At 34.9% G+C, this 25,581-nt stretch overlaps 1 protein-coding gene and 1 long non-coding RNA gene across 3 annotated transcripts in view; one reads left to right on the top strand and one right to left on the bottom strand.

Moving 5' to 3' along the window:
* synj1 (synaptojanin 1) overlaps positions 1-8,155 on the bottom strand; it is a 488,307-nt gene extending 480,152 nt beyond the window's left edge. Inside the window, exons 1-2 of the mRNA XM_039746285.1 lie at positions 8,064-8,155; positions 7,410-7,559 (exon numbers count right to left, since the gene is read on the bottom strand). Coding sequence (XP_039602219.1) covers positions 7,410-7,533 — 124 coding nt within the window. The 5' untranslated portion in view covers positions 7,534-7,559; positions 8,064-8,155. The remainder of the gene's footprint in view (positions 1-7,409; positions 7,560-8,063) is intronic.
* A 4,950-nt stretch (positions 8,156-13,105) lies between these two features.
* Positions 13,106-25,019, top strand: LOC120523531. 2 transcript variants are annotated; one of them, XR_005632642.1, is made up of 8 exons: positions 13,106-13,309; positions 13,381-13,569; positions 18,231-18,353; positions 22,786-22,830; positions 22,920-22,984; positions 23,693-23,797; positions 24,305-24,378; positions 24,494-25,019. It is a non-coding gene; the product is annotated as an uncharacterized LOC120523531 (long non-coding RNA). The 2 variants fall into 2 exon arrangements; XR_005632641.1 differs by having other exon boundaries at positions 13,106-13,569.
* The last annotated feature ends 562 nt before the right edge of the window (positions 25,020-25,581 follow it).

The following is a 25,581-nucleotide window of genomic DNA, read 5'->3' as shown; positions in this document are numbered from 1 at the left end:
AAAATAAATTATGTATATATTAATTATATATTTATAAAATATATTTTATATATTTTTATATATAAAATTTTATTTTAAATATATATATATATACACATATATATATATTATATTTTTACACACATATTATATATTTTTTCACACATATATATTAAATATATACACAAATATATTTTAAACAATATATATATATATTATATATTATTTTTATATAAAATATTTATTATTATTAACACATATATTATATATATAAAATAAAAATTAAAAATTTTTAAAAACACAAACACTTTATATTTTTTTAATTTTTTTAATTTTAACACACTATATTTTTATTTTACACCACATTTAAAATCCCCCTATTTTATATATTATTTTTATACTTTAACCCCCAAAACATAATTTTTTAATATATTAAAAATTTTATTTTTTATATATATTTTTAAATTATATTTTTAGAAAAGAGTATATATTATTTTAAAATATACACATTATTTTATATAATTATTTTTTAACACATTTATTATTTATTTTTATATTTTACCCACATTTTTTTAAAAATTAATTTTTTTTTTTTTTCCATTTATTTTTTTTTTTTTTTTTTAAAATTTAGTTTATTTTTTTTTTTTTTTACACACACATATTATTTTATTTATTATATATTATAACACACATTTATATATTATTATTATTTTAATTTTTTTATATAACACACACATTTATTTATAATTATATTATTTTATTTTTTTTTATATACATATTTTTTTTTTTTATGTGTTAAAAATATTTTTTTTTTTATGGTGATATACAAATTTTTTTTACCAAAATAATTTTAATTAAAATTGTGTGGTTTTGGGGGGCATGTATAATTTTTTTAATTTTTTTTATTAATTTTTTTTAATTTTTTTTTTCCCACATTTTTTTTATAATTTTTATGTTTAATTATTTTTATTTAAAATTATTTTTTTAATTTTTTTTTTACTTTTTTTATCACACACTACATTTTTTTTTTACACACACTTTGGGGGGCCCCACATTTTTTACCATATATTATTATTATTTTTAAAATTTTTAAAAACACACAATATATTATTTTTATTAAAAATTTTTAAATTTTATTATTTAAATTTTTTTTTTATTTTTTTTTTTCCATTTTTTATTTTTCCTTTTTACCCCCATTTTTTTTTTATATTTTTTATTATATATATTTTTTATTATTTTTTAATTATTTTTTTTTTATTATTCCCCTTTTTTATTTTATTTATATTTTTATTAATTTATTATTTTTTTTAATTATTTTGTATTTTTCCTTATTATATATATTTATTTTTATTATATATTATATATATTATTTTATTATATATTTTTTTTTAAAACCCTTATTATTTGTTATAATATATATTTATTTTTAAAATATTATATATATATATAAAACACCAATATATTTTTATATATTATTACATAATTTTAAAATAAAATATATATCCCATATATTATTTTTTTAAAATTATATATATATTTAAAATTATATTTTATTTTATTATTATTATTATTATATATAAATTTTTTTATTTTATATATTATAAACCATTTTTTATTTTTTTTTATATATAATAAACCATTTTTTTATATATTTTTTATATATTTTTAAAACATATATTTAATTTTAATATTTTAAAATTTTTCAAATATAATATAATATATTATTTAAAATATATATATATATTTATTATTAAAAAATTTTTTATTTATATTTTTTTTATGTGTTTTATTTTTTATATAGGTATATATGTGGGGTTTTATTTTTATGTGTTTTTAAAAATTATATATAATAACAAATTATATTATATATAAAAATTTATATATATATATATATATTTTTATATATTTTAACTATATTATATATTATATATATATATTGAATATATATATATATATTTTATAAAATATATATATATATTATATATTTTTTTTATATTTTAATCCCAACACATATATAATAATATATATATAAAACACATATTATATATACAAAATATATATACATTTCAATTTACACATATTATATATTTTTATATATACAAAACATATATAATAAAACACATATATACAAAATATATAATATATATATCACATATATAATATATATATATATACACATATATACATATATATATATATATATATATATACACATATATACATATATATATATATATACATATATATATATATATATATATATATATATATACATACATATATATATATACACACATATATACACATATATATATATACATATATATATACATATATATATATACACACATATATACACATATATATATATATATATATATATATATATATATATATATATATATATACAATATCACATATATATATATATATATATATATACACATATATATACACATATATATATACACATACACACACACACACACACACCAGCTTTTTGATAAACATACTTTGTTCTTCTGCAATTGCTTTGTCATCCATTCATTTCATACAGTCTTCTTCATACCTGTTATGCTTTCTGCTGCTTTGCTATCGCCGTTCACCTCATCTACGCAACCACACCCGCCTGTCCTAATGGTTCCGCTATGCTGTGCTGATTCTCCACTGCTTTTCAGATAAGTATTGCCAAGTATCATGCTAAAATACTCTCATGACAAACTCCTTCTTATTAAACAGTTTGTCCAGAGCAAATGGTCTGATTGGAAGATCCTAAAAGACTCCAGCATTTTGCAGTGCTCAAAATATACACATCGCAGGTCAGGTCACCGCCAGGCTGCGAATGAAAAGACAACCGGCAGCATTTGCTCAGGAATAAGCCTTCCTTCTCATGGCCCTGTAAATACAAGTATCAGTGTGCCAGATTTACACTGTGTGGAAATAAACCCCGATTACGGCTCTGTGCAAAAAGATGCCTCATTAACTAATATTGCACCATTTAACTTAAGATCTCTTAATGGCAAAGCATTGGTGCTTTCAGAACTCATCACTGACACCAAACTTGATATACTGTGTTTAACGGAGACTTGGCAAAAACCAAAACGAATTGACCTCTCTCACGGAGGAGACTCCACCTGGTTTCACTTTCCATACAGAACCTCGTAGCTCTAAAAAAGAAGGTGGGCTAGCGGTAATTATCAGAGCAGACTTAAATATCAAACGAATCCCAATTGACTGTCCACTGTCTTTTGAGTGCCTGGCTCTTAAACTAATAACGGAAACAGGTCCTGTCTCACTCATTGTTCTTTATCGTCCCCCAAAATACAATGCATCCTTCTTATCTGATCTGATTGAACTTTTAACCCACCTAAGCTCTTACTCTCAGAGAATTATCCTTCTTGGTGATTTCAACATCCATATTGACACTACTACATCTAAACTGAGAAATGAATTCCTATCCTTACTGGACTGTTTTGACTTGACACAACATGTTGATTTTCCCACCCACTCTGGTGGTCATATATTGGATCTGATCTGCACTTCTGGACTATCTGTTGCCAACATTTACAGCACTGATTTGGGACTCATAAAGCAGTTTTTCACTGTCTCACTGCCTTTACCTCCTCTTACCTGTAAACGACAAATTTCTTACAGAAACCTTAAAAATATCTGTCCCTCTATCCTTTCTGGATCCATTTCTGATCTTTTACTGTCTGCACCTATTCCGTCAACACTAGATAGTCTTGTTGACCAGTATAACTCAGCCCTTCATTCAGCATTAGATAAAACAGCTCCTTTAAACGTTCAGCTCCTTTGTATAATTCAGAATTGCGATCTATGAAAGCAGCTGGGCGACGTCTTGAGAGAATGTCACGTAAGACTGGCCTCACCGTGCACATCCAGGCTTTCTCTGACCACCAAAGAGCTTACAGAGAAGCACTAACTGCTGCTAAGAACACCCACTATGGCAGAATAATAGAAAGTGGCCACCATAACCCAAGGGGTTTTGTTTTCTGTAGTTAATAAACTACTCAAACCTGCATCTGGCCCAACTACCTCCTCTTCTAAAGTCTGTGAGGATCCAGTTTTTCCGTAACAAAATTAAAGATCTAAATAATTCAACTAACATAAATACATCATCTGTTTATATCACTCCCTGTTTTCGCACTCCATCCAGCTCCTTCTCTAAGTTCTCACCAGTCACATCTGCTTTTGTTAATGACCTGCTTTGTAAGATGAGACCGACTAATTGTGTACTGGACCCCATCACCAGTACACTACTTAAATCCTGCCTTCATGCCATAATCCCGACTGTTACAACAATAATAAACTCATCCCTTGACACTGGCTCTGTGCTGCTCACTTTTAAAATCGCTTCTGTAACCCCAATGTTAAAAAAGTCTGGTCTTGATGCTGACAATCTTAACAATTTCCGGCCTATTTCCCACTTACCTTTCCTGTCAAAAGCTCTTGAGCGTGTTGTAGCCTCCCAGTTCACCAATTACTTAACCATTAATAACTTGATGGAACCCTTTCAGTCCTATTTCAGGACACAGCACAGCTGTGAAACTGCTCTGCTACGGGTAACCAATGATTTGCTTATGGCAGCAGACTCTGGACAAACCAGCATATTAATTCTATTAGACCTCAGTGCAGCATTTGACACTGTCAGACATGACATTCTACTGTCCAGAATGGAGAACATGCTGGGTATCTCTGGCACTGCCCTCCAATGGTTCAAATCCTATCTGACTGATAGGCAAGAGTCTGTTAGTCTTGGCAACAAAGATCCAGCTTGGTGCCAGTCACACAAGGAGTTCCTCAGGGCTCTGTCCTCAGCCCTCATTTTTATGCAAATGATACTCAACTCTACTTCAATGTTAAAAGTGGAACTTCATCAGAGCTTTCTCAGCTCACAACCTGCCTTAGTGAAATTAAAACCAGGATGGAGCAGAACTCTTTCAAATTAAACTGCAACAAAACTGAACTCCTGCAAATTGGGACTAAAATGCAAATTAATAAAATGAGCTCCTTCCCAGTCAATCTTGGTGGTGATCTCATCAGACCTGCCTCTACTGCAAAGAATCGTGGTGTCATTTTTGATTCCACCCTTTCTTACTCCACCCACATAAATCACATTAAGAAACTTTCTTACTTTCACCTCTGTAACATATGTCGTGTTCGTTCCTTCCTCTCCTTTTCTAATGCTGAGAAACTTGTCCATGCTTTTATCACATCCCGCATAGATTATTGTAACTCGCTGTTGGCTGGTGCCCCTTCTAATCTTATATCACAGCTTCAGCTTATTCAAAAATCGGCTGCAAGAGTCCTTACTCGAACCAGCAACAGCGAGCACATCACACCCATCCTGCTCCGTCTTCACTGGCTCCCTGTGTCTTACAGAATCGAATATAAAATCCTAGTAATAACCTACAAAGCCTTAAATAACCTTGCGCCAAACTACATCAGTGACCTTCTCAAACACTATGCAACTGCCTGCCCACTAAGGTCCTCCGATTCTGGCAATCTTTGTGTGCCCCACACTAATATATACTCCATGGGTGACAGGGCCTTCAGCTATATAGCGCCCAGACTCTGGAATGACCTACCGAAATTAATCAGGTCAGCTGATTCCATGAATTCTTTTAAAAAACAAACTCAAAACTCATCTGTTCAGGCAGGCTTTTAGCTCTGCTTGACTTCATTCCCTTTCTCTCAGTTTACCTCTCTGTCAAGATGCTCATGTAACCTGTGTGTGCGTGCTAGACCATAAATTCTGTTGTCTGTTAGGCTTTCTCTGAATTTACTGTCTTAATCTTCTTTATTTATTTATTTGGTTTGTACAATGCTATACACTGTATACCCTGCTGTTCTTTCTTATATTCTGTAAGTGCCTTGAGCATGGGAAAGGTGCTATATAAATAAAATGTATTATTATTAATTATTATTATTATTATTATTATTATACACACCTCACTACTTATGAATACTGACCCCAGTTATGGCCACAACTACAGAGGTACGGAGATTGTACAGGACAGAATTATTCTCATATATGTCCCTGCCAACACAATTCACCAATGGCATGGATACTTCTCAAGTGCAACTGGGCTTATGTGGAGGATGCCTCGGAAGGGATAACGGCAGAGTCGGCACTACAGCAAAAACATGTCAACTCTGGACAAGACTGCCTAATCACCTTACCAGAAAGGTAGTACATCCATTTAAAACTTCCTGGTGGTTCAGGAGTGCAAGAATACCAGAGACTACTAGAGAGATCTCTAGCCTGGTATCCCTGGAAAAAGTAAAGGGTCAACACTGACCCTAGAAGTTGTTCTAGAGCTACTTTAGAAGTGAAATTAGTTAAGTGGGTTAAAAACACCTCGAAACTAGGGTTGAGTCTGGAGAAATTAAAATATAAGCACTCTAATGGCAAAAGGATAACAGGCGATGAAGAGGGACAAGGAAGGTAAAAAGGGAAAGTTAGTATGCCTGTGCAAAGAATAGAAACCTGAACAAGTCAATCCAGAGATTCTTAAAGCAACATGACCTTTATTAGAAAGGTGCTGGACAGTGTAGGATGTTTGTTGTGTTCTAGTACTTAATATTTTGATTTTCCAAAGCTTTCCTCTTCCTGGAATGATTTGCCTAATGATTCTCCTTTTGACCTCCTTGGTGTTATTCTGGGTTTTGTGATAACTCAAAACACTCCCACTTTTCCACATAAGCTTTCTCTTTACTCATCTCTATTACAGTTGAAATCTGTCCATTTAACAAATGTTCCGTTCATCCAACCATTCCCTGATCTGTAATAGAGCTTTTAATTTTAACACAGTTTTGTAATGCAATTTTAGTGAAAAGCTAAAGCCTACTTTAACAGCAAAAAGTACCCTATCCTCTTTCACGTAACGCAAGTTTATAGTTGTCACTTAACCTAGCACATCTTTGCAACATGGAAGGAAATGAGATGAGCCAAAGAAATTACAATGGGAGAACATATAAACTTCACAATGACACTGACTGTCCCTTGAGACAAGTCTGGTCTCCTGAAGATGCCACTGCACCATCACTTTTCCTTTCAAAAACAATAATTAATAAATAATAACTGCTAAAACACTACTAAAGATACTTTTTTTCTAGTAATTGAATCAAGCTGCATTACATCAGTATTGAATTATGTAATAATTGACGACTAAACCTTGATTACCAAGATGTGGCTACTTTTATAACATGTGACATGAGTCAAAGAAATAAAATAGTGCAGATACGTTAGGACATGGAACACAAATAATAACTGTAATATGAAGCACACAAACTTTACAAAACGCTGATTATTAGCTAGTCGGTTGACCGCTTGCGAAGAGGTGACAGAATTCAGGCGTCTAGTATAGTCAGTCATATGTCATTATTTTGAGAGACGCGACACTTACACAGCACCGCCACCGCTCCCGATTCGAAGAGAAGACATTCTTCGCGGTTCCTCGCTTCCACCAGCACGCTGTAAGGAGTTATATCCAATTTGTGGTATACTCGATAGCCTTTGCTGAAAGCCATCGCTGGCACCTCTGCGGTTGGATAACCTGTCGATACAGAAGGCAAGTAGGAAGTGAGAAATGCTACATAATGCAAATGGAGATGCCATCCGCCATTCATTCCCGATACAAATTTCCGCTGCACCGATTATTTTCAGTTAATTAAATGTAATTCGTTCATTGTGAGTAGGTCACCAGCCCCATATATCGTAATGTAACACTACCGGCAGTGATGACACTGAAAAGAAGACAGGCCATGTAAACAATCAGCATAGAAGCATGAAAAACAACATTGATCAAATTAAATCGCAAACGTGTTTAAATGAACGGGAATTCCACAAGCTGCTCCGATTCCACAATGTCATTTTGTCACAAGGTCTAGGACCATAGCTAAATATAGACTGGAGAAGACTTTTAGAAGTAAACGGAGTTTTGCGATTTTCTGCTACGTTCTATTATGACATTCAATTGCATTAATTCCCCCTCCATTCCTCGTCAATTGTTATAATGATTCTTCCTTCTCTTCTTTCATAAATGTATTTGTATACTTACCTCTTCAAATTATTCTGTAGTTTCCTATTTGACCACACAGCTCCCCGGAAAAACGATTTCGCCTACCTACTCGTACATGGCGACGGACATTACGTCTGTACCGTCAGCTCCTCCCTTTCTAAAACGGTCAAGGAGTAATACGATATGAAAGCCCGCTAGGGGGCAACAACCAACGTAATGTAGACCTAGTTTCCCCATTAATTTAGCTAGCTATATCTATCGCATAAGCGCTTAACTTTATGTCCGACCCTCCGCGATCGTAAACTGGTTTGAGTGAATTTGAAAGTGAACGGTCGAATTGTATAAACATGCATTGTATTCATAAAAATATGACAATATGACAATATGAAAAATAGTACATATGAGATTACTCCATTTTGCAATGTTTACTTAATGTGATAGCTTTATTAGGCGGCTAGACATAGTACAATCTTAACATCTAAAGAAAAGAGAGACCCCGACCGAGGCATTTAGAGGACCACTGCTCTAATATGGAAAAATAGCACTATGAATTGTCAGTTGCTTTGGATTAAAATTTAATTTAAATTGCAAACTGCAGTAATTGGTAATTTGAAAACGGTGCCGATCGAAAACGATATGGAGCCCTAGGCAAGATTTTGCCCACCCCAAAAAGAACACCATATCAAAATAAATGCGCAATGTATGTAAAAAACACATATGCACTGGTTTAATACAATAGACTAGGGGTTCCCAAACTCGATCCTGGGGGCCCACTGTGTCTGCAGGTTTTTGTTCCAACCAGCTTCTGTTTTTCATTGGACTCTTAGCCTAATTAAGTGAGTCATTATTTCCTAGTTTCTGTGTTTTGGAGTTAATTGTAAAAATTACAAACTAAGTTTGGTAGATTTTTTTAATTAAAATCCAATAAGCGGTTATATGGGGAACATGTAGTGTTTTTAAAGTCTTTCACAGTATTTTCAACCTCATTTTCGTTCTGCTTTTGCAGGTGTTCTGGTTATTTAATTGGTTATTTACTAATTAGCGAATCTGACACTGAACTCATTGCTGCTTTCATCATTCCGGGTGTCTGCTGTCTTGGTTGTTAATTGTCATTATTAGGGTTAAATAAAGCGAGCAAACTACACAGGAAAAGGGGAAAATAATAGGAAAACAACAAAAGAGAGTTAAGCATTTATAGCTTGAGAAAAGCATAGAAATATTTCTAAATGTCTTATAAATGTAAAAACCATATTGTTGTGGTTGTCTGAATGCAGAATAAGAGAAAAGTAAAAAAAAAGACCAGCTAATTAAATGGGATCAGTTGTTATCGAATACTATCACCGATTGTGAATCTGGTTGGAACACAAACCTGCCGCCACAGTTGGTCCCCAGAATCGAGTTTGGGAACCACTGCAAAATATACCAAAGTAATGGCAAACTAATCATGTGCAAATTGCACACAAGGTATTTACACTTGATTAGGTCATACTTTAATATGTTATAAGTAATAGTAGTAGTAGTAGTAATTATATTAATAGTACACATGAAATAAATATCTTAAACAGAAATAGGTGTTTTGAAGCTAATGCACAATTTAAAAATAGAAGAATAAATTACAGACTATAATTATAACTGGAACTATATACATTACATTATTGTACTTAAACATAACATTATAAAAGAAGAGTTTTCACAAATGGCATTTAATTGATTTTAAGGACTGTAATAACATTGTCCCAGACACATGAGGAAGATATGCTTGTTGAGAATGAGTCTAGATATTGTAAAAGTGTATCTGAAATAACATAAATGACAGTGGTATAAGATATACAGTACCTAGGTAGTCTCCCCTAATCCTCCATTAGACTTAGACTTAGATCCTCCCATGCTATGTGGCATTTCGGGCAGCAAGTCTCCCATGGTTATCAGATCTTGGGTGAGGAATTTGGTGTCATCCCATTGGGATATTCAGTACCTTCAAGTTTTGCATGAAAGTTCTTCTCCATGTAATTTTGGGGCATCCTCGTGGTCATTTAGTGCTCTGACTGTTCTCCATCCAAAGGATGTGGCCGACCAGTCAGTCTTCAGTGTGCAATGATGTTATGGAGTTTGCATGAGCCACTCCTTTGAAGCACCTTTACATTGGTGATGTGGCCGAAATATCGGATGTTTAGGATTAGGCCGAGGCGCTTCTATTGAAAGACGACAGGCTTCTTGTTTATGTTTGCTGATGCCTCCCAGGTTTCGCTGGGATAGTTGGCTATAGGGACCACGATGAAGTTGGACAAATGGAGCTTGATCTTCAGCGATATGGATGTCAAAGACCTCCATTACCTTTGATTATATTACTAACCAAAGTCACTGATTCCAGCTACTAAATGATCAGTTATATAAACACAATGAAACCCTGGGGCTTATTTCCAGTTGATTTAAAATAGCCATGGAGGCATGCTTAAGTAGTAAGATTCATTAGATAATTATTATAATATTACAGAAATGTCTTGGTGAATGTGTAAACTTTACCTTAAAAAGTTTACTTTTAAAAAGAACTTGGTTATGTCTCTGATGTCAAGAGAAGTGGTTCTCTACCCTTATTCCATTAAGGTCCACCAGAGAAACACAAGAATTGATATCCTGACATCATTCTTGCAAAGAAGACGCGGCAGAGTTTGGTGATCTGTGGTGTGGGAGTTAATTGAAAAATACATTTTACTCCTAATAACTTTATGTTTCGGTTTCTGCTAAGTAGTCATGCAGGAATTTCTGAAGCTTTTATTTCCTTCTTTTTTTTCACCCGCACAGGAGAAAAAGCAGCTAAATGGTTTGGGGAGCGTTTGAAAAAAGTACTTGTTACACATACTTGTACTTGTTATTTGTGTTCAAACTAATGTTAGGAGGCGGGCAGTAAGCTGCAGTAGCTAGCAGTAAGCCAATAACCGGCGTTGTAGTTAGCAACACAAACATTTCCTTAGTGAGAAAAAAAAGGCAGCGGCTAACTTCAAAGCGGTAAAGAGAGGCTCCATGGTACATAGGCAGACGGCTAGATCAGGCACAAGTGGCTGTAGGAGTAGACAAGACACTAAAAAACAAATAAGGATATTTGGTAAGCAAGTTTTTCTAGATTGATCAATTCTTAATGGTGCAGCAGTTTAGAGGGTGACAGAATGAGGGTTTATTAATAGGAAGGAATACAAATGGTGCAAGCTTTTGAGACCTTCCTGCAAGGGTTTATAGACCCTTGGCCAGAGAGAGGGTGGATCCAGTGGTCATTGTCCACTGTTGGACTGATAAAAGAACAATATACATAAGGGTTGTCTGTCATTTCTGCCATCCAAATTTAAAGAGTTAGGTGCCAGGCTGAGGAGCAGAACTGACAAGGTAGTCTTCTCCAAAATTCTGTCTGTGTCACATGCCAGTCTAGGTGAGACTGAGGAGATTTAAGGCTTAACATGTGGCTCAAATCTTGTTGTACCGGGTAGAAGAGTATAGGTTTATGTGGCATTGGGACTCCTTTTGAAAAAGATGAAACCTGTTCTGCCGTGACAGGTTACATCTGAACTGGAGGGGCACCAGTGTGTTATTTTGGGAGGTGTATGAGTAGGATAGTCTTAGATTGTTAAAATTGTGCAATGTTTGGGGGGTAGAGAGTTTAGGACAGACCAGGTTTAGAACTGTACATGAAGGAACAAACAATAGTGTAAGAATGAAAATGCATAGTAATGTAAATTCTAACCCAAATTTTAAATGCAAAAGCAAAATGAGTAACACTGCAAATTCTAACCCAATGTTTAAATACAAAAGTAAAACGAGTAACACATTAAAAATACTTTGCCTTAATGCTAGAAGTATCAAAAATAAAACAAGTGAATTGGAGTTGTATGTAGAGGAGCAAAATTATGACATCATAGCAATAACGTAAACCTGGCTAAATATCAAAGATGGGGATCATTATTACACAGAGTGTTGCACATTTTCTAGGAAGGATAGTTTTACAGGGCAATATTATAGTCATGGGGTACTTGAACTACCCGAATATTAATTGGAATAACCTTGCAAATAGCAGAGCACAAGAGTTTTTATGTGTAATCAGTGACTGTTTTTTAACACAGTATGTAAATCACCAATGTAAGGGGAAGCCTGTCTGGATTTAGTATTTTGTAATAATAAGGATAGAATTTAGGGTGTAAAGGTGGTTGAACAACCAAGGTCAAGTGAACATAATATAATACAATTCTGAGTGTATTGGAATAGTGGGGATGCTAAGACTAAAACTGTCAAGTTTAACTTTGGTAGGGCAAATTTTCAGCAGATGCGGCAATTGCTAGTAATTTATTTTAGAATTGCTTCAGCACAGTTCTCTTTTTTCAGTATAATGTTCATTTACTTTAGCAAAATTCTGCACTTGCATTTACATTTCTCAATAACTTTGATTACATCTTGCATGAAGAAGGGGCCTTGTGATATCCCGTGTAGTGAGAAGTGGCCCCAGCCTACACTCTGGACATCTGATAGTTCATGAACCGAACGGGATCAAATGGAGAGATGAGACACAGACAAAAATCGAAGGGTGAATGGTGCAAATTTATTTACAAGAGTGCTGTACACAAAGAAATATAGTAGTGTCAGGTGGGCTTTAAGACACAGTCCTTCAACCCTGACTCTTCAAAAATAAATAAAAACAAACAAAAAGGAAAAATATGGTGTATTTACAAAAACAGTGCACTCCTACAAACACTACACACACACGCTCCAATAATGAAGGTTGTCTTCTTTTATCCCTGGTTGAAGACGTTCCTCCAGCAGGAAAGAAATATGCACAAAAACAAGTGTGTGTATATACAAAAATAAAACAATTGCACCAAACCCAAAAGTCAAAAACTATCCCAGCACCAAATAAGTATATATATCTCCACCAAAAATAATTACTAGGAGATATATAAATCTATATACAAAAAGAATATATGCAAAAGAATATATGCAAAAGCCGCCAAAATTACAACTGCTCCTCCAAATAGCTCAGCAGTGCTTATTCCTACCTCGCTCTTAGGTCCACTGACGACCCCTGTTGGCCGGTAACTCTTTAAATATAACCGGCAAGATTGTCCAGCCAATCTGCCAACATGTCTACCTCATGCACCTATCCCGGTAGACGGTAGCGCAATCACGCCACACGCCCCGAGCAACTAGGTATTTAAAACCAAACTCCTGGGGGTCGCGCGCGTATAAGCCCTCCGGTACAGCCAACGGCTATGCTGAGCTCAAGCACGACCGTTGCTGACTCACCAGTAAGTAAACCATTTTTGACATTATGGGATCCCCATCTCTGATTCAAACCAATGCCGGCTTCCTCTTTTAGGCGCGCCGCACTTTAAACCGCCTGCACTAGGCAGGCTGCGAACACACCGGAGCGTAAAAATGAACACACGCGGCGGAGCCCGTCCTGGCCATTATACCGGCCCCACGTGTGTCCAACACCCCGCGCCTCACAGCGCTCACCCGCTAGACGGCCCCGCATTCCCGCGACAGCGCCCTGAACACACCAACGGTAAGTGCACTTTCTTATAGCGAATATAAATGCTGCTACATACTTAAATTTGGTAAGACGCGACCCGCGCATTACCACAGGCCTGAGTTGCCTCGAAAGATTGCAATCTTTTTAGTTAGCCAATAAAAGCTATCATTTTGCTTGACTTCTCACTATAAGGTGTAAAAAAACTAAATGAGCCAGGTGTTTTTGTTGTTATCACTCTCAACCATTTTCCAATTTCTGGCATGTTTGACACTGTAGAGGTGGAAATGTAAAGGAACAGCATGTGGCCGTAGGGTGGATGTAGAAGAACAGTCCCTTGCTTTCAGTATTTTAGATTTGGTGAGAATGGGCTTCTATAGTATGACGTTTGGCTTGTACACTGATCATATTAAATGTAAGCAATGGATGTTGTTTTACATATCCTTATGGAAGATATACAATAAACTAATGGCATAATAACTATTTTTCCCGTTATTTATATTCCTTTTAGTATTTTTACTTTTAATCTCAGCAGTGTTTCACACTACACGCAATGCCAATTTCATCCACATTCTAAAGTAGTGATGAGCACTGCCCTCAACACAAACTTCAGCAAGTACCCTTGTCACTCCATTTGGTACAAAAAGGTAATTATTTCATAAAAAAAACTTACTCAAACAACTAAAATACATGTTTAACAACAACAACATTTATTTATATTGCACATTTTCATACAAATAATGTAGCTCAAAGTGCTTTACATGATGAAGAAAAGAGAAAAAGACAAAGTCAGAAATAAAATAAGACAACACTAATTAACATATAATAAAAGTAAGGTCCAATGGACAGGGAGGACAGCAAAAACAAAAAAAAAAAAAAATAAACTCCAGATGGTTAGAGAGAAAAAAATAAAATCTGCAGGGGTTACAGACCATGAGACTGCCCAGCCCCCTCTGGGCATTCTACCTAACATAAATGAAACAGTCCTCTTTGTATTTAGGGTTATCAGGACGGACTAGATGATGATGGTCATGTAGACTTCTGGCTTTTAATCCATTAATGTAGGAACATCATGGTGCTTTGATTAGGTGGTCGTGGCGTAAGTCACCACCACAGAAAACCGGGAAAAGAAAAAGAGAGAGTAGGGGTTAGTATGGACTTCAGAGTCACCATGAATAGTTATGATAATAAATTGAATATACAGAGTATCAGGATTAAATTAAAATGAAGTTATGAGAAGGCCACGTTAAAGTAATGAGTTTTTAGCAGTTTTTTTAAAGTGCTCCACTGTATTAGCCTAGCGAATTCCTATTGGCAGGCTATTCCAGATTTTAGATGCATAACAGCAGAAGGCTGCCTCATCACTTCTTTTAAATTTAACTCTTGGAATTCTAAGCAGACACTCATTTGAGGACCTAAGGTTACTATTTGGAATATAAGGTGTCAGACATTCCGATACATTAGATGGAGCGAGATTAAGGCTTTGTAAACCATAAGCAGTATTTCAAAGTCAATTCTGAATGACACAGGTAACCAGTGTAGTGACATCAAAACTGGAGAAATGTGCTTGGATTTTCTTTCCTAGTTAGGATTCTAGCAGCTGCATTCTGTACTAATTGCAAACGATTTATGTCTTTTTTGGGTAGTCCTGAGAGGAGTGCATTACCGTAATCTAGTCGACTGAAAATAAAAGCGTGAACTAATTTTTCAGCATCTTTCAATGATATAAGAGGTCTAACATTTGCTATGTTTCTTAAGTGAAAAAATGCTATCCTAGTGATGTGATTAATATGCGATTTAAAATTCAGGTTACAGTCAACAATTACCCCTACGTTCTTTATCTCCGTTTTGACTTTTAATCCTAATGCATCAAGTTTATTTCTAATAACCTCATTATATCCATTATTGCAAATCACTAAAATTTCTGTTTTCTCTTTATTTAGCTTGAGAAAATTACTATTCATCCAATTAGAAACACAAGTTAAGACATTGTGTTAGTGAAACAACAGAGTCGGAGTCATCAGGTGCTATTGATAAATACAGCTGTATGTCATCAGCATAGCTGTGGTAACTCATGTTATGCCCCAAGATAATCTGACCTAACGGAAGCATGTAGATTGAAAAGAGCAGCAGACCCAGGATAGAGCCTTGTGGCACACCATATAGGATATCATGTGTCTTTGAGTTGTAATTACCACAACTAACAAAGAATTTTTTACCTGCCAGGTAGGATTCAAACCAATTTAAGACACTGCCAGAGAGGCCCAACCATTGACTAAGACAATTTTTAAGAATTTTGTGATTAATGGTGTCAAATGTGGCACTAAGATCTAAGAGGATGAGAACAGGTAAATGGCCTCTGTCTGCATTTACCCGCAAGTCATTTATTACTCTAATGAGTGCAGTTTCTGTACTGTGATTTGTTCTAAAACCTGACTGAAATTTATCAAGAGTAGCATGTTTATTGAGGTGGTCATTTAGCTGTATAGAATTTAACTTAAGAATGGCAGGTTAAAAATGGGTCTAAAATTTTCAAAAGCAGAGGGGTCAAGATTATTTTTCTTGAGTAGGGGTTTAACTACAGCAGTCTTAAGACAGTCTGGGAAGACCCCCTGTATCTAATAACAAGTTTACTATGTCAAGAATATTATCAATTAGCACGTCCGATACTTCTTTAAAAAAACTTCATTAAAACACCCAGAGCTTCAATGTTTTGAATATAGTGTTTCATCTAAATTATGACACAAGAAAGTTTCTTAAGGGGAACAGACTAAATCTTTGCCAGGGGTCAGGAAAGGATCAAAACCCCAGAAAAGACTAAGACAGCAGATTGACCCAAGCAAAAATAAACTGGTCAAATGAGCAAAGTCAAAACCAATATTAACAAGATTATTCCTTAACCAAAGTAAACATTTACAAATTGTGAGAAATTTGTTTTAGATGTATCCTCGCATGATTATGTCAATGGGTGTCATTTCTATATACACTTAGGTCAATTCATGCAAAACAAGCACAAAACAGAAGTGACCTTGATAAAAACACATTTTAAAATGGTGTCAAGATGATGTCATTATAATAATGATGAAAATAAAAAACAAAAAGTAATTAATTAATTAATTAATTGATTAAGAAAGAAAGAAAGAAAGAAAGAACTCAACTACTCCAAAGCAGGAGAATGTCTGTAATTTCTAATTTCTTAGTTACTTAATGTAAATGTTCAGTTGACAAATGAAGGTGATGCTTTTGTGCCACTATGCCCTAGTTGTAACTGATTTCATACCTATCTTTGCCATTCTTAGCCAGGAGCATTTTTTGTTTTTCAGTTTAGCAACCTGTTTGTACATCCCATACTATCTTGCTATCAACAGTGCTTACAGTTGATTTTTTTCCTATTATTTGCTTCTGACCTTAATTTTTCTTGTTTTTCAGAGTTGCTCTTGTTGTTTGTATTATGTTGCTCTTTGTTATTTTTTCCAGAAACGCAAGTGTTCATCAATGGCTCTTTCTTTTCTATGACAAAGCCCTAATGCCTATGGTAGAAACAAAAGTATCATCTAGCAGTTGAGTGTTTTCAGAAGTTAACCAATTGGTTAAATTCCAGGATAAATGTATGCAAGTTGTAATTTTACAGAAATGAGAAAGTATGAAGCTATATGACTGGTAAAATGTATAAAAATATGGTATATAGGTGTGGCAAAAAAGTAATGAGACTGATTTTTTATTTACCAAAGTTTTTATTTTTTTCAAACATCAATGTTATCCCCTTCAAAGTAGTTCCCTTGGGCAGCTACACACCGATAAAGATGTTGTTCCCACTGTTGGTAGCAGCGCTGGAAGTCTTCAACCGGTATGGTCTTCAGCATGTCCGTTACACTCTTTTGGATGTTTTCTAAAGTCCCGAAATGACGTCCTTTGAGGACATTTTTCAGTTTAGGAAAAAGGAAAAAGTTACACGGACTGAGGTCAGGTGAATAAGGGGGCTGGGGAACCACAGGAATGCCTTTTGAGGTCAAAAATTCTGTTATGGAGTGGACAGTTTTTCGGCACCATTTTGGCACAGACCTTTCGCATGTGCAAATGTTCAGTCAAAATTTGATGAACGGTAAATCTGTTCAAATTTAATTGTTCACTCAACATTCTTAATGTTAAACGATGGTCTGATCTCACAAGAGTGTTCACACGTTCGATGTTTTCATTGGTTTTCGAAGTTGAAGTCCTCCCTGAACGGTGTTCATCTTCAACGTGTTTTCTGCCTTCCAAAAATGATTTGTGCCAGCGAAAAACTTGAGCTCGGGATAAAGAATGTTCCCCATAGGCCTGTTTTAACTTTTCAAACGTCACACTTGCCGTTTAATGGCACAACATTGCTCCAAATTCCGCTGTTCCATTTTGCGTGACGCACAACCAAAAACACAACTTCGCTAATAGCAGTCACAAAAATCACGTAGTTAACGGAAGGAGTTGAAACTCGCACTGAGCTATGGGAAGGTACTGATACACGTGCTCTATCAAGGACAACAGCGCAGCGTTGCCAGATTGCTTGCAGTGTTGCCAGTCTCATTACTTTTCCGCCACACCTCGTATGCAGTGTCACACATTTGCGAGTAGGAGGACATTGTATGGACCAAGTGAAGGTAATTCCACACCAGGCCAGGGGGTGGCAGGGTGCACTAAACCTTCTTCTGTTGCCTCTGCAGACCAGGCATTGGAAAACCTGTTTGACTCATCCCTGAAGACATCACGTCCGGCACCTAGAACAACATCACTTCCGGCTCCGGCGCCTAGGACGAAGTCACTTCTGGTTATGATGTCGGAAGAAGGTCATTTCTGGTTCCCATAGGTTACTTCCAGTCTTGGCATATAAAGCCACCATTTTTACAACCTCTACTTAGTTCACTTTTGGACTCCATCGAATACACTTCTGTCTACCTTTCAAAGCCCATTGCAGCCAGGGACAATACACCGGTGGATGCCCCAAACCTTTTTGAGTGTGTCAAGTCTGATAATTTCACAGCAGTTTAATTTTACTTCTCTTTATTTTTAATCTGCTTTTCCTAGTGAGGGCTGCAGTGGCATCATGCAGAGATATATAGACCAGGGCACTCTTTCCTAAACAACATTTGCAGCTCATCCCTAGGAGTTTTTGGGTACTACCATACCAGTTTAAATATACTCTTTCCATTTATCCTTGGTCTGCCTCTGTTTTTTTCCCTAGTGGGCTATGCATGGTGCTCCCTTCAGAAAAAACACTTAGGAGTGTATGCACTAACTATATGTCCAAACTGGGTTTCAGTAAGCCTGCTCAGGAATCACTTACAGTCACTTGTACTTGGAAACTTATTTTATGGTCATTATTCATAATATGAGGCTATAGGTGACAATGGGCATGTAGACCAACCAATAATCAGAATGCCTTGTTCAAGGACTTCTGTTTCATTACCACAGTTCAATAACATATTCACAATCCAATGCACAACAGCTGTTGCCATATTGTGTTGTGATTTGGAGACACCAACATGGCCAATAAAGGGCATTAGGCTTTACTGAAGGTTTTATTGGCCACATCAGGCCTTAGCCTGCCTGGAAAAGTCCTCACCCAAGTGGATCTTATACCAAGCTCTACTTCCCTGCATCAGGCTTCACAGGCTCAAGAAGGATTGAAGGTTTTAAAGGACACTTAAGAGAGATGTTAGGAGCATGCACTGTTAGTGTGTTGCCGCACCCACCACACAATGAACCACCTGGATTGGGACCAGAGTTCAGCAGATGACACCTCAGCACTACACTGCAACAGTGTGAGCTTTTTTTTTTTTTACAGTAGCTGGAGTGTGAATCCTGCCACCAACCCCCAAGTTTTCCCTGTGAGTTGGAGGACCTGCTTGTAGAGCTGGATGCAGATTAACATCCTACCCAGGACAAAACAATTGCAGGTTAAGGACCTTGCTCAAGGGCCCAACACAGTAGAGTCACTTCTGGCATTTACAGGATTAGAACCGGCAACCTTCCGATTGCCAGCGAAGATCCCTAGCCTCATAGTATCCCCAAAACTGAGAAGCCGCACAAGTAGGAGGGTGACCATAAACCTTGGCCTTTGAACAAAAGGCTATCAAATGAGCTTTATGAAAAAGGATTAATTAACAAACAATTAGAAAAAATGCAAAGTAATGCTCAAATGAGCAGAAGTGACAAAAAGGAATTACCTAAAGAAAAATCCTAAATAAAGAAACATCCAATACAAAATCCAGAAACCAGAATCCTTAAGACAGAGCAAGAAAATCAGAAAACCAGAAAATTCAACAACATATAATAGTAACCACAATTTCAAAGATAACAAAATGCTTAATTGCCAAATCCTGCTTTAGGCTTCAATATAAAGCAGGAATGAAAACCTAGCAGCTGCAACATCACAAAGGCCCTTCCTCTTGGGGGACCAACCACAAGCAACATAGTACATATTCACACATTACACCAGTACACAATTACATATGAAACAAAACAAATAGTATACAGACAAGGAAATAAAAACTCAAAACAAACAAAAACAGTAATAAAATATAAAATACACATATCCTAAACTTGATACATGACACTCTAATCGTGCAGAAACCCTAATGTAGCTGAATTTTTTCAATTGGGTCAGCTGCAGTCTCACTTATCTTGTAAAAACCAAAAAACTCTGGGAGTGAGCCATGACCTCATCCTTGTCACTGCATGCTCAGCAGCAAATTAATGAGATCTAGAGACCAAAGTCTGATAATTCAGAAAAGACAGCAAGTAGAGGAGTTACTTAGATTTTCTATGCCTCTGCTGGACCTTGATACACTGTTCATTAAAATCACGAACAACAGTGGAGACAAGATGCACAATTAGTTTAAGTACAATGGCCAAATATAACTGAACTGAGTTAATGGCAAGTATGCAAAGTTCCTCTTTGTTTATTTATTTTTCTTGTTCCTCTTTTATCTGGGAATCAGTTTGCAGCCTCCAGATAAAGCTTTGAACTTACAAGTCAATCTAAAGGACATCACAATGCTGACCTTTTATCACAAGCTGTGGGCAGTGACTAAACAAATTAAATTGCAAATACAAGTACCCAGAAGTATATTTCTGCACAGGATAGCTGGGCCGACTTTTAAAGATATAGTGATGATGATGACATATATAACAAAAAATACAATTCTGGCTATTTGTTTGTTACTATCTCATTTAGAGTGTAAATGGCTGTACAAATTTTCAGGACAACCAATGATATCCCATGTAGTGGAAAAGTGGCCCCAACCTACACTCTGAACATCTGATAGTTTATGAACTGAACAGGATCAGTGGAGAGATGAGACACAGACAGAAATTGAAAGGTGAATGATGCAAGTTTATTTACAAGAGTCCTGTAAAACAAAAAATTGCAGTAGTGTCAGGCGGGCTTTGAGGCACAATCCTTCAGCAATGGCACTTCTTCAAAAATAAATTAAAACAATAAAAGAAAGGAAAAATATAGTACATTTACAAAAACAGTGCACTCCTACAAAAACTACACAAACACTCAACAATGTAGGTAGTATTCCTTTATCTCTGGCTCAAAAAGCTCCTACAACAGGAAAGGAAAAAATAATGCACAAGAACAAACACACGTGTGTATATACAAAAAGAAAAACAATTGCACCAATCCCAAAATCAAAACTATCCCAACACCAAATAAGTATATATATATATATATATATATATATACCTCCACCAAAAATTATCACTAGGAGATAAATAACAATATATACAAAAGAATACGTACAAAGCAAAATCACAATTGCTCCTCCAATAGCTCAGCAGTGCTTAATTCTACCTATTAACAATTTTCTCTTTTAAAATATTTAGTAGAATATGACAAAGATCATGAAGTATGAATTAATTAAACTTAGGCATTTCTAAATAATCTATAATTTATTGAAATGTATACATTGCCAATTGGGTCAACATGTGTATACTGTATACAATGTAGGATTCTGAATTCTTCAAAAAAAATCAGGCATGTTGTATTTTTCAAGTTATGTATCCAAAAAACAAAATTATTTACATTCTTGACTCCAGTGATCATCATGGCTTTGGAGACGGCCACTATATTGAATTGTTCAGGTTTTAAAACTTAAAAAAAAGAGACTTCCATATTTGCTCATGCCGAGGTATCATTGGGATTTAAGTAACATGCAACTAATGATATCGAAAATGAAATATTATCTAGTAACACAATTCAATTAAACACTTGCATAAAGCCACTGTGCACGAGTAAATATGGTGTCTTGCAATTCAAGCATTCAAAAGAGTTCAAGTTCTTGGTTCTTGATCTTTGTTCAGCTGTTCAGATCCAGCATTCAAAAGTTTTAATGTTCTTTTTTTATCTTTGTTCATATGTTCAGTTCACTCAGTTTGAACCTCAGCTCATATCTCCCAAAATCAGCATTTCAGCAGGACAGTTCCTTATTTACTCTGTTATTTCTGTCACCTAGTGATGGCTGCTGCCAATTTGAACTATTCTTCTTTAAAAAATTTGATCTTAATAGTTTTCACTAAGTTATTTTGGAAGAGCTGTGTAAATAATTCATAATGGCACAGTGGTAAAACATCCTCAAGGTTCTAAAATATTTGTAATGGTGTGCTGTGGTCTTGTGTGTAAAGCTAAAGTCACTCCCTTCATAAATTGTTTGTTCATTTAAAAGTTGTTAGAGATTATATCATCTAATGTTCACTATTTCTCTACCTGTTCTATTACTAATAATTCTACTCTTGCGATCTGAAATGAATATCATTGTCATATAAAGTGATGTAAGGCTCCAGCTAAATTTTAGTTAAGTAATTCTTGCTTCTGTGTGATAAAATTATTAATTGGCACATTTTCAGAATTAAATATTATTAATCCAGTTCTGCAATGATATTCCGTCAGCGAAGCTCACATCAACTGTGTTTTTAATATACATTAATATAATATAAATCAATTTTGACGAAACAAATTTTAGCTGTAGGAAAATTGCCTCTAAACTAATGCCAGGTAGCTGGAAGGAACCAGAGAAGAAGGTAATGTAAATATCAGTATGTTTTTCTAGTATAAGAAAAAAAAACACATATCTCCTTTACTAATCACCTCTTAAAATGATAGAATCATCCCAAACAGACTGACAGCCTGGACTGCTTGTGGTAAGTTCAGGACACTTTGCCAGTAGTATGATGTAAATGTTGATTTAAAATAATAATTTGCTTTTTTTTTAGTGTGCTCTCTACATTGCCACTGGAAGAGCATTTGATTTCAGTCAGGTCAGTGGTTTAAGTGTAATATTTGTTTGAATACTGTGATTTTTTTAATTCATAGAATTTATTGCAATTTCCTGATTTACATTTTTTAGGAAGACATGCCATAAATTAGAAGATGGTGGTGTTGTCTCTTACGTCGCAAAGCCAGCATGAAAAGGTGTGTAACTTTTCAAGCTTTGTTTAGGGGAAGAAAAGTTATAAAAATTATACTTACAGTATTTCTGTAATTTCCACACGAGAAGAAGGACATTCTGTGTACCACAGGTAGTGCTTCGTAATTATCAGTTGAAAAGTTTTCTGACACTAATTTTATATATTAGAACTTCACAAAAAGACTTTGACCAACATGTCACACAGCAGGTCTTCGGTGAGGCTGTCACTGACTTGTGTCTTTCTTCAGCCCTGTGATGGCATTATGGGGGCAGAGAATGGTGGTCTTAAAAATGAGTGTTTTGTGTGCTCTAACTGATTTATTAAATGGCAATTATTTCTGCTTCCAGCAATTCCAGACAAGATAGGAAAGAGCAAGGACTTTTCTCCCTCACTGTTCTTTTTCATTACTGAAGCATATGAAAATATTGACTGAATTATTTATGCCAGTACAATTAATAGTATAAAATTTACTTTACTGTTCCTAAAATTTAGGCTTCATAGAGTTCCTTTTGTAGAGTATAACTTTTAGACTGTTTTCCTTGTTCTTCAAAGATCAGTTTCATCTGTGGCATTAGGTAGCATTAACTGAATTTGCAGGTCAGCATATTTATGGTTATGTTTAGTTGTTAGCAAATTATAATGTATTTAAATTGCTGAAATGCTACATAATTGATTTGCAGAAATGCATAATACTTAATATTCTGTATTGCAGTGCCTAGTAGTATGGAAAGTGTGGTCCTCACAAAGACACAGCCCTGTCAGGTACTCTGTGTAGTGAAATGATTCTCACGGCTCAAACACAGCAAATGCCTTAAAGGTAATGACTTTCTTTTTCCTTTTCAATATCATTCAGAAATCAACCAATCTAGAATGGAGTGATCGTTTGCTTCAGGTTAACACTTTCCATTATGTACTGTATAACTTTTTCCATGTAGCATTTCTATTGCAATATGTTTGGGTGACTGTTTCAACAGTTTTTAAAGCATGCTTATTAAACTGGGAACAATGAAATGACCTGTTATTTGAAATGATGAATTTGGCCTTCACAAGTGACAATGCTGTGGTAATTGGATTCTTTGTCTTTCAGGGACTCACTTCAGTACAATTCCTGTAGATGTACAGATTGAACTGAAATGGGTCTTACAGCAGTGTATTAGTAAATAAAAATGTATGCTTTATTCACAACAAAGAACTTAGTCATTTTGAATTATTTGTTTACTTTCTGAATGATTCTAACTAGACATGCCATTCCCTTGAAGATGAACTGCTGTGGTTGTACACTGGAGTTTATTTTTTTATTTTTCACTCTACCTAATGAATACAGGGCGTACCGCAGAGGCAAAAAGCAAGAGAAATCAATCGAGCTGAGCATTCCTACGACATGCTGTGGTCATATTGGTAAGTTTATTTCATAAGTCAATTTGACTATTCTTTGAGAAAAAAAGGGAAGTTAATGTATTGATATTCCTAATAAAGTACTTAACAGTATTTTTTTTTCTTTTTCATAAAACAGTCTTCATTGATCCAAAACATCTTGACTGCTTGTGACTGGCTGGATGCCAACAAAGACAGACTTGTTGGGACAGAACTCCGGCCAAGAATTCTGGAAATGGACGAGGATGAAGTTATGTACACAACTGAAAAATTAGAACAAAGAGGAGACGATGAAAATACTGAAAAAGTCATGTCCACCTTGTTGTTTATTTTTGACTGCCTGAAGGACATGCACTTTTTTCTTGATGAGATACAGGGTAAAAAAAAATCCCATCAGTTGCTGCTGTTCTACAAATTAGATTTTTGTGTTTTATTTTTTTTTTCAGCCTTCAAAATTTCAAAGGAGCCTACATGTGGCAGAAATCCTACAGTGGTGTCATTTTGTTCAGTGGTTCACTGTAAAGAAAAGTGGGGATGGACTGGTTTTCTGATCTGGTTCAATAGTTCCTTGTCTACTGAAATGACCGATGTGATGGATGGAGGACACGGGTGGATGTCCTAACTGGGATTGTGTGCTTTATCATTTAAAAATAAATTCATATTTGAACTTGGATCTCTTGTGTGTGTGTGGTTGTGTCCAGGGTTTGGGTGCTAAAATTCCCCCCACAGGTTAAACCTTCCCTATGTGGTAGTTATAACAATGATTTTTGTGTTCTGATACATCACTTTAATTTTGAAGACCTAGACTGTTGGCTTGCAAGTTCAAGAAGGGAATCTAATTAAAAGCATAAATTAGTTGTGAAAAAATCTGCAGCCCCTGGGACTGAATATGAGAACCACTGTATGAACCAATGCCATGTTACAAATCAGGATTATTAAAATACTGTATATATATATATATATATATATATATATATATATAGTGTATATATATATATATATATATATATATATATATATATAGTGTGTATGAGAGCGAGAGAGAATATGTGTGTTTCATGATTTACATCTTTTGTAATGTTTAAAATATGCGTATCTGTTTGTTCATGCCTTTCATGTCCATAACAGTCTGTGTGTTGTATGTGATAATTCATTGTATAACTAACTACACTCACTCAGACTTCTTACTTAATTTTTAACTTAGTAGATAACTTTGTTCCACTTAAC

Source organism: Polypterus senegalus, chromosome 2 (genome assembly GCF_016835505.1).
Source record: "Polypterus senegalus isolate Bchr_013 chromosome 2, ASM1683550v1, whole genome shotgun sequence".
Taxonomy (NCBI): Eukaryota; Metazoa; Chordata; class Cladistia; order Polypteriformes; family Polypteridae; genus Polypterus; species Polypterus senegalus.
The sequence above is the reverse complement of the archived record's forward strand: the minus strand, read 5'-3'. Positions and strand labels throughout refer to the sequence as shown.